Source organism: Neophocaena asiaeorientalis, unplaced genomic scaffold, assembly GCF_003031525.2.
Source record: "Neophocaena asiaeorientalis asiaeorientalis breed wild unplaced genomic scaffold, Neophocaena_asiaeorientalis_V1.1 scaffold472, whole genome shotgun sequence".
Classification (NCBI taxonomy): Eukaryota; Metazoa; Chordata; class Mammalia; order Artiodactyla; family Phocoenidae; genus Neophocaena; species Neophocaena asiaeorientalis.
In genome coordinates this window covers 318,224-332,814 of record NW_020174426.1, presented here as the reverse complement: position 1 = coordinate 332,814, position 14,591 = coordinate 318,224, and the positions used below count along the sequence as shown (strand labels likewise).

Sequence of the window (14,591 nt, the reverse complement as noted above, 5' to 3'; positions counted from 1 at the left end):
TATGCTTGACAGTTACATATTACTCCCTTTACAAGACAGAATGGCTTATCATTAACTAAATACAAAATTGATTTAATAAGTTCAAAATGTTATGCACTGTGATATATGTATTTATTTCTAAAACTGGAGAGAGAGATATATATGTGTTTGTGCATGCTTTTTTTGTTTTGTTTTTTTTGCGGTACGCGGGCCTCTCACTGTTGTGGCCTCTCCCGTTGCGGAGCACAGACGCGCAGGTTCAGCAGCCATGGCTCACGGGCCAGTCGCTCCGCGGCATGTGGGATCTTCCCGGACCAGGGCACGAACCCGTGTCCCCTGCATCGGCAGGCGGACTCTCAACCACTGCGCCACCAGGGAAGCCCGTGCATGCTTTTTTTTGTTTGTTTTTTTTTTTAAGACAGGAATTCGTGTTGAAAGGCTAGTCAGTTAGGTATTGGGAGCTGGGGGCTGCCGTCATAAGCCTCACCTGTCGAATAATGCTCTTCACACAACGTACTGGGAGGCCTTGGTAGTTGGATTTTATGATCCACTTGAGGAGATGGTGGCCAAGCACTTCAAAGACCATGCAGACATCTGGGACAGGGTTAAGGATCATTTCTGGATACATTTCCTGCAGTGACGGAATTACTAAAAGCAGCATCATTGTGGCACTTGGCAAAACAATTATTTCTTTATAAAATACAACTTCAGTACTATCAATAATACCAAAAGTGGTCATTTGCTGTTCCTCACCTAAATAGAAAGACCTAACACATACTAAGTACCTACCATGTGCCATACATGATTTAATGTGTACTCATAACAACATAAGGAATGAGGAGAGTAAACCTCGGGGAGTTTAAAGAACCCTCCTGCCTGACACCACCCAAAGGTGGCAGAGTCATGACTCAACCCCACACTTACCCACGCTCTCAAGCACACTTCTTCTGACAATCAGCCTTAACGAAAATGAGCAGGACTGAAACCTCACAGAAACTGATGAGGAGAAGAATAGAGAACTCTCCCGCCTTAAGTGTCCTGCCTGCCTACGTAAATTTCTATCCTATACGTCACATAAAACACTTTATAAAACAGAAGTTTACCAAACACAGTGAAGACATTTAATCTTTTCCTTCAACAGTATCTTTCACTGGGTCACTAGATCAATTTTTAAATTTTTAAGTTTTTAAGGATGTATGATCACAAGACATGACATGGCCATTAAGACCAACCTATAATAATGAAATCTCAGGAATCTGGGTTTTGTTTTGTTTTGTTTTTTAATAGAAATTCTAGTCAACCACTGACCCTCCAGAACTGTGAGCCACCAAATTCCCTCATATAAATATATTCATGTCATTCATACACAAAGATTTTAAATGGCTCTGAAACCCTTTGAGAATATTTTGTTCAGCCCTGGAGACCTATATGCGGCCTATAAGAAGGTCAGATGAGTTAATGTTTTTTACAATATCTGGATCTACCACATCATCATAGTAACTATTGCTTTAAATATCTTTAATAAAAATAAGAAAAATATTTCTATGACACTGGACAGCGTATGTGGTACAGACTTAGGCATAGATGATCTAAAGCTAGAAGTTCCTTACTATTTCCCAAGCTCATTAAAAAAATGGCAACTAAGGTCTAAAGTTAGTAGCAGGCATAGAGCCGAAGCCCAAGGCTTCTAAATTATGACCTGAGTGTTCTCAAAGCATTGACAAATCTGGACTACTTAACAGTAGAAAGAGCCACTGGAACGTATTCAATATATATCCAAAAAAAATCCCTCCATTTACCTACAAATCAGGTGTTTTCTCCAAAGAAACCCTCTATCAGCTGTCTTAAGAACTGCCTCCCAGATCTGATGCAAGAGGAAGGGCTACCCTGCCTGCACATAAACAAACAGGCTCACTTGGAGACCAGGCGCAGAGAAGGACCAGCTCTATCTTTCTATCGATCAAGAGGGGAAAATGTACTTTGCAGCTAGCAGAAAGGATCTTGAGGCAAAGGGTGAGGTAACATCAGCAGTCACCAGAACTTGTTAGTATCCTCAAATCTGATCTCTAGAAGAAATATAAAAACCTCCTCAAATACATAGGGTGTGAAGAAAGTGCTTCCCTATGGGATTAAGTCTTAGTAGATGCAGAAACAAGCTGTCATTCTGGGGTGTAAGCTGGGAGAAGGCTTTGTCCTCAGGTTCTGGAGCTTGAACAGGTCAAATATCAAAATGTTGGATCTGTTCCAAACATGATAAAGGAAAGAATAAAAGATCAGGAAGGAGGAGAAGAGCCTGGCTCTTGACACACACCCGGCACTCACCAGTCACAAGATAATGAATACACGGCTCGGTATTCCTGAACCTTGGGGAATGAAGGTATTGCTTAGATCAGGCCCATACAGGGCTATCTCAGAGGATCGAATACCAAAATATGGAAACAGCATTCTGGAAACTAAAGGCATTATCTCTTCTCTCCGCTTGTGCCAAAAGCTCTGAGCTACACGTTATTCTGCTGTCACTGCGAGCCCTGGGGCTGTCCTTAACCAATGCCCTGGGCAGAAGGAGGGTAAAGATAAGAGCTCCTTCCACACTACCCCCATTCACTTCCTCCTGAGCCCTCCCTCCCCCAAAACTACTAAGCATGCAAACAATATTAACAGCAGCCCAAGTAAAACTGACATCCTCAAAAGAGAAAGGGAGGTCATGAGATGCACTTGCTCCACTTGTAAGACACACTTCTTTTCCAGAATCAGAACTAAGGCCTCCCTATTCAAAAAGCAAAAGGAACAATTCACCTTATAACTAAGAAACTTTCATCTTTCAAGAATCATATAACACGAAGACGCTAGAGGCTGCACGTGGAGAGTGAAACAGCAAACACAAGTGTATAGGGCTTAAAATATTTCCACTTTTTAAAAGTAAAAAGAAAAACTAGAGCATAATTCAGCCATTAGGAAGCAACACAATCATCAGAAAGGATACGTATTCCATTCATGCCTGAAATTTTGAAGTCATCGATTAGCTGTACCACCATGTCTTTATTTGGGTCAGTGGGATCACTTTCTCGAACCTATAGAGAGAAAAATGAATTCAAGAACAGGAGTGTTTAAGACTGAAAGTCATTTCCATTGTACCAACCAAAACTGTTTAATAAATGTTGTAAAAAATAAAAGATTCAGTATTTGAACTTACAAATAATTTCAATTAATTTAGTAAAACCCAGAAAAATCCCTCCGTGAAATTTCATCATTAACCTTTCTGGTATCATTCACATTTTTGTAGTACTTACACATTTGAGCAATTTTATTTCATCCAAGGCTGTCTCTGTATAATGCTGGGCACTTTTTACAACTTTCATTGCAACAAATCTTTTTCCCCTTAAAAAAAATGCATTTAAAAAAATTTTAACAGAAATGATCATTTATAATAACTCTAATAAACTAGACTAATAAACTAGACATCATAATGAACTCTAATAAACTCCAAGAAATAGCGACTTTCAATAAGCTTTCCTTTAAAATAGTACTTTTCAAATTGTGGGGTTACAGTAAAGCAGTGGGTTCATGTATCAATCTCTTCTTTGCTTTGTGTTTCTGTTTTGTCCTCATAAAAATCAAGTAGACTAGATAGATGTCAGAGTTCATCACAAATGGTTAAGATCAAGTATTATAACACTTTTGTTTCAATTCACACACACACTACACATGTGTACGTGTACTCTAAGGATGCAGTTTCATATTATGGGTCATGGCTTTCAAAAAGAGTCGAAAACCACTGACTGGAAAGGCCTAAACATTATTATTTTATATTTGAATGTTTTTCTGGTATGGATGAATTACTAGAAAAACAATATGACCCGAGTGTAGCGCAATTACAATGAATAAGCCTCAGGTATAAAAGCAGAAGAAAATTAATATTTAAAGATGACAGGCAAATGAACTTCAAAGTGAGAGGGGCAAGTCTGGGGTGGGGCAGGCCTGTGCCACAGTGCGCTTTACATGCCACAACAGAAGCAGGTGTGCTCCTCAGCCTTAGCTTGTTGTAAAATAAAGATGTTGAACCAGACCAGGAATCAAAAGCACGAATGACAAGGAACACTTACTGCATATCCCAGCACAGCCAGACAGTAGAGAAGTGTCCCCATCCTAGCTTCCTAATAACATGATACCGGCCATTGAAGAGGTCTCCAATTTTCACTGGATGATAGCCACCTTTTATTATTTAAAAGAAAGAAAGAAGAAAATTAAATTTCAGAAAACTAGTAATGGAAACTCGTTCTTCCTTGTCAGTTCCTGATACCATTAAATAAAACCTAAATAATAAAATCAGATTTAAAAACATTTAATAATACAACATTTTTTCAAGACTACCTTTCATCAAGAGAAAAATGCCCCCTATGTCTTTCTTTTAGGCTTTTTTTTTTTTTAATTTAACTTAGAAAAGCAATGAACCACCCAGCACGCTGTAACAATAACTGGAGGTTTTATCTGTAAGTCTAGCTGTACATAATATGTATATTCTAGCTCTTGACATTTCTAAACAATCTTTTTTCTTCTAAGCAACAAGTTAAATGCAAATCTTTCGGGGCCAGTATAACACAACTCACCGAAACAAAGGATGTGGACTCTGCAGAGCTGCGCATACACCAAGAGTTTATGCATAGCCAACAAGGAATTATATAATATATGACACTTTACCCACCAAAAGAACTTGCTGCTCTCACCACTCTTCCTCAGCCTAAAGCTCCTGCCAGGAAACAGGTTGGAGAGCAAGAGAGAGCACCCAGTGTTAAGGTTGACTCTTAGGGAGGTAAGGACGCTTCACAGGCATCTAAAAGACCTTCACTTGACATCATCAACAAAATAAGCAGGGTACAAAGTAGCATGCGTAATATGATACCATTTTTTGTGAAACACACAAGAAAAAGTCTGGGAAGATAAGATGTTAGCAGCAAACATCTCTGGATATAAAATTACTCTTTTATTCTTTTTATCTCTATTTTACTTTATTCATTCTATATCTCTTCCAATTATTTCCTTAAAAAATACTTTTCTACATTTCATTCTTTAACATCTACTGCTCTACTTATTGCAAAAATGTTCTCACTTTTTACATCTGCAGAATTCTTACAAATCACTCAAGAAAGACATGGATGTTTCGTGCCTAGTGTTGAGAGGCTCAAAGCAGGAAGCATCTAAATCACATCCTCCACTATATCTAACAGAGGGCCAGGAGTAGCAGTTCAAGAAGTATTATGAATGCTGATGAATATTTAAACTGCGTTCAATTAGTAAAGCAGGAATTTGACCAGATACTAACTTTCTATGATTCTTACTCTCATACCACACTTGCTTTTCCTGGATTTTAATATTAAAGTCTATAACAACAATTTGGGCAAAAGACATGAACTGAAATAGTAAATTAGGAATAAAATATAGCAAATTATTAAATGAATGAATGGGTGTTAACTAAACTTATTGTGGTAATCATTTCTCAATACATAGATGTCAAGTCGTTAGGCTGTACTGCTTAAACTCACACAGTACTTAAGTCAATTCCATCTCAATAAAACTGGAAGAGAAAATGGCTTATTACTTACATACAAGGCTAAACCAAAACTAAAGTGGGCTCTGAGTTCACAACAGTGTTTAAATCATTCAAATTAACAATGAAAAGGACGAAAAGAAATCGATCATTATTCAAGTAAAATTCGGGATACTGCGCTAGGCACTTTCTTTTCAAAACCAGGATCCATGAAACAAAAGTAAACTGAAACACGCTGCAGGCTTCCCACAAGGGGAGGGAGCAGGGGCGGGGAAGGAAGAAGGGAGAAGTTCTGCCTGGGAAATGCTTAGCTGAACAAAGCAAGCAGATTTCTTGACCAAAGTGGTTCTCAGAGCCCAGTGTCTTAACACACAGTGGGAACCTCCAAGAAAACAGGATGCTACAAATTCCAGACAGGTCTGCTCACAAAACCATTTCTTCAAGGAACTAGCCATATTTCACAGCACAAAGTATTTAGGAAACACTCACGTCTACTGTTTCTTACAACATGTGTTATTATTTCTACACTGCTGAAGTGGGCAAAAGTCTCAGAGATAGTAAGTAGTCAGTTCAGGGCTGCAAACTGGGTCTGACTCCAAAGACCACCACACTCTGTGCACCAGTAAGAAACGCACTCCATTTTTAATACCCAGAAGACCATTTCCTGGTCTTACTAAACAGGAACACTTGATAGTTTAATTGAAAGCTACTTACCACTTAATTGCATATTATTGCTAACATGAAGGTTTCTAAATTTAAAACTAATTTAATTATGCATAAAGAGAAGAAACCTGTACCGCTATTTTATGTTTCAGATTTGAATTCTTGAACAGCCAGAGTGTGTACATGTGACCTAAGATAGACAAGCACTATTTCCAGTGTAATCACAGCGTAAGAACAGCCGTTCCTTTTCTCAACGGGACTGAAAGTTGAACAAAAGAAATTACTTAGTCCAGTTATTTCAAGAGCCCTCACACTGAGAATATTGTGCCAGAAAATAGGCCAACTAACAAGAGGTGCATAAAAGTAAAACTTAAACACAAATATAAAAACAACTGAAAGCACTAAACATATCCTAAGTTGGTTTTTTTTTTGGCCTTGCCACGCAGCATGCAGGATCTTATTTCCCAGACCAGGGATTGAACCCACGCCCCCTGCATTGGACGTGTGGAGTCTTAACCACTGGACTGCCAGGGAAGTCCCAAACATATCCTAATTTTTATTTTGAAAATCTGACATACACAATTTCAAATCTGCAGTCCATATATTGTCACATCCTAACCCCCAGATTTCTACAGGAAATGACAATCTTTCCAAACATTTTTCAATCTCTTCTCAAAGAACAGTAACTAACACTCAGGCTGCCAGAGGGCGGAGCACATCTCCCCAGGGCAGACCACACCAACTGCTTCAACATCCAGGGAATTAAGAGAAAACGGATACTCTTCTCCAATTCCCTCAAATTAGCAAACAACACATGCCACGATGGCTATTAGCAGAGCATACCCTGTGGCCCACAACACTGTCCACACAAAAGGAATCCTAAGACCAGCCAAAGACTAGACAAGGCCCCCCTCCTTCCGCTTCTTCACCATCAGTCAGTACAGAAGCACAGGACAACAGCAGTGCCACAGAAGGACTCTGCTGATGGCATCAAGCAGAGAACGAGTTAGGGTCCAGCAGTTGAGGACTACCTTGACTTAGGACTTTGGTTGATACAATTGTACCTCACTACTTATACTATTTAATATAAAAATCATGCATTTATCACTTAAAAGTTTTCTTCTTTTTCTTTTTTTAATTTGGCTGTGCCACAACTCTTACAAGATCTTAGCTCCCCGACCAGGGATTGAACCCACGCTCTCGGCAGTGAAAGTGCAGAATCCCAACCACTGGACTGCTAGGGAAGTCCCCAAAGTTTTCCTTTTATTCTTAAAAAGTAAATGTAAGACTGGATTACAAATACATGAGAGCAAGAATGGATTGTTAAGCAATTTTTAAGTTCACTCTGACTCCCATCTCCCAAGCACACCCAAAAAACCTATAACTAAAGCTCTACCTATACCATTTATAAGGCTTCAAAGAAGACAATTCTGAAACTATCCTTCTTAGCTGTTTTGGGGGACTTGTTGGCCAAGATAAAGATGACTCCCTTTTCCTTGCTGAGCAAAAAACAGGTTCAATTTGAACAGTTCAGAACTCTCTCTCAGACAACAGTCTGGAAGAATTTTCAGCAAAGTCTCTATTTTCTAGCAAAAAATATTAGGTAACATTTTCTTTCACTGACCCTAGTTTCTTAGCCCTCTGATGGTGATGTTTCAAATTAAACAACATATAAAAAGGATAATACATCATGACCAAGTGGGGTCTATTCCAAGAATGAAAACTTGTTTAACATTAAAAACTCAACAGATGTAATTCACCATAATTAACACTAAAAAAAAGAAAAACTTTATAGCAGATCAACAAACATACAAAAAACATTTCACGATATCCAACATGCATTCCCAATGAAAATTCTCAACAAAGCAGGACTAGAAGAACACCTATGAAAAATCTACAGGTAACATCAGTCCTAATGGTGAAAGGCTGAATGCTTTCCCCACCTAAGATCAGGAACAAGGTAAGTATGCCTGCTCTCCCTACTTCTATTCAACACTGGCCTGGAAGCTCTAGTCAGCACAATCAGACAAAATAAATAAATAAAAAGGTATCCAGGCTGGAAAGTAAGAAGAACTATCCATAGCCGAGCAAGAGCCTATGGGGCCTTCCCAAGACAGACCCCTCCCCCATATCCTCTGCAGCAGCTCCTCTCTGAAGTACCAGATAATAGTATCTCATGCATACTTCCTGAGTTTTTCAGATGCTAAAACCACCAACAAATGTTAGAAATTAACCACCTGATGATCATGAGCAGGTAGCCTCCAGACCTTCTGCCGCCCAAGGAGTGATCATCATCAACCCATCAGAGAACTGTGCCTGAGCTGACCACATACCCTGGGATGCCCCTTCCTTACCTTTCCTTAAAAAAATGCATTGCTGAAATTTCTCAGGGAGTTTGGGGGTTTTCTGAGCTTGAACCACCCGTTCTCCTTGCTCAGCCCTGCAATAAACCTTTCTCTACTTGAAAGGTTTATCAAACTCGACGTTTCTGCTTGACTGGCCTCACTGTGTGTCGGGGACATGAACTTGCACTCAGTAACATACCTCTATTCATAGACAACCTGATCATCTACATGAAAAAGCTTAAGGAAGCTGCAAAAAAGCTACTAAAACTAACGAGTGAAGAGAGTAGCAGGATATAAGCTCAAGATATAATAATCAATTGTATTTCTACATACCAGCAATAAACAATGTGAAACTGAAATCTTAAAAACAGACTTAGGGATTTCCCTGGTGGCTCAGTGGTTAAGAATCTGCCTGCCAATGCAGGGAACACAGTTCGAGCCCTGGTCTGGGAAGATCCCACATGCCACGGAGCAACTAAGCCCGTGGGCCACAACTACTGAGCCCGCGTGCCACAATTACTGAAGCCTGCGCACCTAGAGCCCGTGCTCCACAACAGAAACCACGGCACTGAGCCCATGCACCACAATAAAGCGCAGCCCCTGCTCGCTGCAACTAGAGAAAGCCCGCACACAGCAACAAAGACCCAGCACAGCCAAAATATTATATATATATATATATATATATATATATATCATATATATAAAATATATATATATAATATATATATACATAAAATACACACACACACCCTTAGGGAACTTCCCTGGTGGTCCAGTGGCTAAGACTCCACGCGCTCCCAATGCAGGAGGCCCGGGTTCGATCCTTGGTCAGGGAACTAGATCCCACATGCTGCAACTAAGAAATTGAATGCCACAACTAAAGATCCTGTGTGCCACAATTAAGACTTGGTGCAGCCAAAATAAATTAATTAATTAAAGTTTAAAAAAAAATCTGTGTGTACACACACACACACACAGAGGAATAAATCTAACCAAAGATGGGAATGGGACTTCCCTGGTGGTCCAATGGTTAGGACTCGGCGTTTTTCCCAGCAGTGGTCTGGGTTCAACCCCTGGTCAGGGAACTAAGATCCTGCAAGCTGTGTAGTGAGGCCAAAAAAAAAAAAAGTAAAAGGATTAAAGAAACATAATAATCAATGTAATGGGTAAATGCTAATTGTCCTAAATTTAAAAAGGAAAAAAACGTGTAAAAGTCATTTCTTAAGACAATTAGGGAAATTTAAATAAGAAAGGAATTTTAGATGACGGTACAGATTAATGCAGTTTCTTCGGTGTAACACAATGATATCGTGGTTACACAATAGGAGAATGCACTTTTTCTTAGATGTTTGCTGAGAATTTGGGAAGTAAAATGTCATGATGTTTTAACTTCTTTTTAGGTAATGCAGCAAAAGAAAAATGCATATACATCACACATGTATATAATAAAGCAAATTAAGAGAAAATGTAAGTCATTCCTCAACAATGCTAAAATAGATGAAATGCAGTAATTCCCTATATTATCCCTTCAAAACTACTTTACGTTTGAGAATTTCCACAATAAAGAAGAACGTTATTTTTAACCTGCCTCTTTCTTACTCGTTCCAAAGGTGTGGTGGTGAGAGCAGCTGTCTGAACGACACAATCACAGAGCAGGCGGAGACCAGCTCCAACCGCTGGGGGGCAGGAGAGAGAGGCCCTGCAGCCCGACTGGAAAATGCATGTGGGCGGGACCCCAAGCGCTCCGAAACAAACTCTGAAAAGGAGGTTGAAGGGGAAGCTGAAATGAGAAGCCTGCTCAGGGCCCACTCTAGGCTCGTGGCACTCAGGGTGTCATTTAAGGCAGCAACACGGGAAGCTGTGCTATCGCTTCTATCGAACGCAGGTCGGAGGCGGGGCGGGGCTGCTCACCGCCGGCCAGCGTCCTGGGGGACAGAAGCCTTAGCGCCGGGATTAGAACCGGGCTCTGCTGGATTCTCAACACTGCGCTCTTTCTACTCTACCACGACTGAGTATTCACCCCGACGCTAAAATGTGTGCGCCTTTTCTTTATGACTAGGATTAAAGTATGGATTAATTGTATGGCGTTGTGAATGAATAGAGAAAAACTCTGAAATAAAAATTAAAACCGCCATTAAGTAGTATCTATTTTCCCAGTACAAGATAAGCAGTTGGAAATGGTTTGTCTGTCAACGATACCTAAGAATCTATTGTAACTGACCTTCATGAACAAAATTTTACAACCGTTCTTTAGTAACCATAATTTAGGTTACAAAACATGTGAAAATAAATTACTGCTTTAAAATTTTATCACGCATAAACTTGCTAATGTTTGACAGCCACATCACACTTAACAGTTGTGAAAAATATGTTGGTAAAGGACATCAACTAAAAATGTTGAAATTAAGAAAACACTATTCTCCTGATTAGTAATTTAAAGTAAAATTTAGATCATGGGCACCTCATTAGAAACATTAATAATAATGCTAAATATAAAAAGCCAGGGGCTTCCCTGGTGGGCCAGTGGTTAAGACTCCAGGCTTCCACCCCAGGGGACGCGGGTTCGATCCCTGGTCGGGGAGCTAAGACCACGCGGTCCTGCATGCCATGTGGTGGTATAGCACACACGCGCGCACACACACACACACACACACACACAAAAGCAGCAGGAATAAGGTATAAAAAATAGCCCTAGTATCTACCAGAAAACTAAGCAATAATGAAGCCTATAACACAACTGTTAAACTCCTTTCAAACTGGGGGAGATTCAATCAGAAAAACTTAATTTAAAAACTCTTGAATGTAAATTAATCTCTGTTATTACATCAAGTATTTCCTATAACACTAAGGAATGGGAGAGAGCTGTAGAGGCAAAATCAGAGCAAAGACAGATGCTCCAAAGACAGAGGATCCCTATTTATCTATGACCTTAAAGAGGTAACAACAAAAATTACTTGAATGTAAGATAAATACGATGGATGGAGAAACAATTTTTGCAGTTGGGCTACAGAGATTGGAGTAAACAGACTGAGACACCTTGAACATTTGAAATGTTAATACAAAGGCCAACTAATAATTTCAAGCCCTTGCCTCCTGCCAATTACTTATACAGATTTGTGCTTAAATTCAGGGATGCTGACTTGAACCACAGCAGTGGCACTTACTAGTTATGTTACTAGTGACATTGAGCAAACTACTTTACTTCTCTCGGTACCTGCCCCTACATCTCACTCCCTCAGAATATCTGGGCACATATTAAGTGCCATGCTAAGTGTTTACTCTGTTTGGCCACTACCCAAATCCACTGTGACTAATAACACATAATGAATGGGTCAGCAGGCCAGGGTTATGGGTATTACCTACAGCTATTTAGGATGGTACAACTAAGTGGCCCAAAGTGTAATCGAAATCATTATCACAGCCCAATCAGCAAAGGTGTTTGATACTCCAGATATGATGATGATCTATAGCTGTCAAACGTCAAAAAAAGAAAGTAAAAGAAACAAATTAATTAACTCATCTTTTTTCTTTTCTTTTTTTGTTAGTTTGTCGTATAACTAACCTACAACACTATGTTATGTTAGTTCCAGGTACACAACATAATGATTCGATATTTCTATTTACTACAAAATGACCACCACAATTAATTCATCTTTTTATGATTTATTCAAACATTGAAATATTCTTATAAGAGAATTATAAGGTCACCTCACAAGAGATAAGGCTGTGGCTTACCACAATCTTACACAGACTGTGGCTTCTCTCCTGGGTGCTCTCTCTACCTCTCCTTCTGCCAAGCTGGCTACTTTGCTATGAGCAGCCCTGTGAAGAGGCCCATGTGGCAAGGAAGCCTGTGAAGAGGCCCATGTGGCAAGGAACTGGGGCCTCCCAACAACCTCCTGAGTGAGCAAAAGCAGGGAAATGAAGCAGATCCTTCAGGCTGGTCAAACCTTCTGCTGACAGCAGCCCCAGCTCACAGCTTGAGAGACCCAGATACAGATCAACCATATTTCCGCACATGTTTTGAACACAGACGTCGATGGCCTTTGTGAAAAGCCTTAAGAGTTGTGCAAGATGTACAAGTTTAGACTTTCATCCTTATTTGTGAAAAGAAATTTAACAAGACAGTATATCCTGAGTAGATTTCCCTTTCTCTTATGACCAGATGGGGAAAAGTGAACTAATAATCTAAACATAATATCATATCACATAAAGACACTGCCAAGAGAATTGTATAGTTGAAAAATTATACTTTTATTACACTGCAAAACTAAAATGTGTAGCTTAAGGCAAGGTGGTAAGAAGGATATCGAGCTGTGAAAATATCTGTAAGATGCTGAACTCAGCAATCACGGGATCCACAAACATTTAAGAGGTTAAAGTACACTAACAGCTCCATACGTTTACAAAGTTGGAATCTGATTCTAGACAGTATCAAATAAAATTAAGGATTTCTTCTGCCTTTATGATCAGTAATCTAGATTTCTTCTCATTTTAGTGCTGCAATTTTAGAGCTATAAGTAAAATTTGTCTAAAATACATTGATACTGACAGAAAAGACCTTCAAGGATGATAGCCCACAGTGGAAATGCAACTCGCATTCTGGGGGGCAAGCCAGAATCTAAAAGCCTAATCTCTACATTCTATGGTCTAGAAGATTCCTAAATCATTTCTTAATCCAGTGAAAAGGCTTTAGAACACAGTGTTAAATGAGCTTTGGGGGTTGGTAGGAGTCCTTAAAATGCACAAGGAGTTACCATCAAATCATAAATGGCTAGTGGCTGTCTTCAAGAGGCCAAATCTACAGATGTAGTTGACGCTGTACTTTGGGTCACGAACTTTCTTCATCAAACATACACATATAACTAAGTGTTCAGTTTCACTGAAAGTATTTTGAGCATATAAATATTCTACAAGTCTTAGAATTCACAATGAAAGACAGTTAATGGACACACTTTGTATCCACTGACAACACTTTCTATCGTCTTAAGTACACAGTGCCAGTCACTGCCATTTGTCTCTTCAGTATATCCTTGACAGAAGACTCTTAACCACTGCTCCATTAAAGGTATTATAAAATTTACCTTTAAATTAAAAAATACAGTCTATGGAAACTAAGTACAGATTCTTTAAAGTCCAATTGGGTGTCTGGTTAATGCACTTCCTTAACAGCAGGCTGTAAGGTAAGTACTCCAGAGGACTGATACAGGCTTAATTTTTCAAGGGTAATCTTGTCTTTTTTTGAACTCTGTCTTTATGTCTATACCGCTCCATTGATTTTGGCTGTTTAAAGACTTTTTTTTAAAATAGATTCCTCAGAGGGCTCATGAGAAAAATATTCCCCCAGGGCTAACATATATACTGTGTATAACATTTTATATGGGACCTTTATAAATGAAGGGCAGTTTGACAGGTACAAAATCTTTGGCTCTTTCTTTCCTTGAGTGTATCGAATGTATTGCTCTATTGTCTTCTTGCCCAAAGTACTGCTGTACAAAAGCTTGGTAACAATCTGATTTTCCCCCGATAAGACATGTGGTCTGTTTGCCTAAAAATGTTTACCACCACATCAAGCAGGATAAGGCTGCTGGGATGTTTACTGGGATTTTACAATGATTTTCATAGTTTTAATTTCTTCCTTCTTGCTCTTAGCCTTCTCCTTACTTGCTTTGTAGGCAGAGGAAGAGTAAACAAATATTATTTGAGATCTTAAAAGGGGGCTAGTACATGAACTTGGATACTCGAAGATTTTGGGCTTGTTTCTTAGCTCTTAATTATGTTCTGGATAAGCAAAAATACAATATATCGAATTATGAACTGGGGAAACAACCGATCTTGCAATGAGAAAGTCTTGTTAGGTGAAAGTAGAGTTCAGAAATCAGAAGACACCTGAGAAACACTGAATTTCTTTCACAGCTAAACAAAAAAAATTCTTTTAGTACCGCAAAAAAACGTTTCAAATAAAAGAACTCTGACAACAATTCCCTGGCCATTTAAAACCAAAGGCCATAATTATACACACTCAGACATCAAAATATAACTGAAAGACTAAGTTCCCT

The 14,591-nt window shown here is 39.2% G+C and overlaps 1 protein-coding gene across 5 annotated transcripts in view; it reads right to left on the bottom strand.

Moving 5' to 3' along the window:
* Positions 1–14,591, bottom strand: part of SRPK2 (SRSF protein kinase 2) — a 127,262-nt gene that overhangs the window by 37,179 nt on the left and 75,492 nt on the right. For all 5 annotated transcript variants that reach the window (XM_024756708.1, XM_024756713.1, XM_024756710.1 and 2 more), the window contains exons 3-6: positions 4,083–4,191; positions 3,270–3,357; positions 2,963–3,050; positions 467–573 (exon numbers count right to left, since the gene is read on the bottom strand). In XM_024756708.1, coding sequence (XP_024612476.1) covers positions 467–573; positions 2,963–3,050; positions 3,270–3,357; positions 4,083–4,191 — 392 coding nt within the window. The remainder of the gene's footprint in view (positions 1–466; positions 574–2,962; positions 3,051–3,269; positions 3,358–4,082; positions 4,192–14,591) is intronic.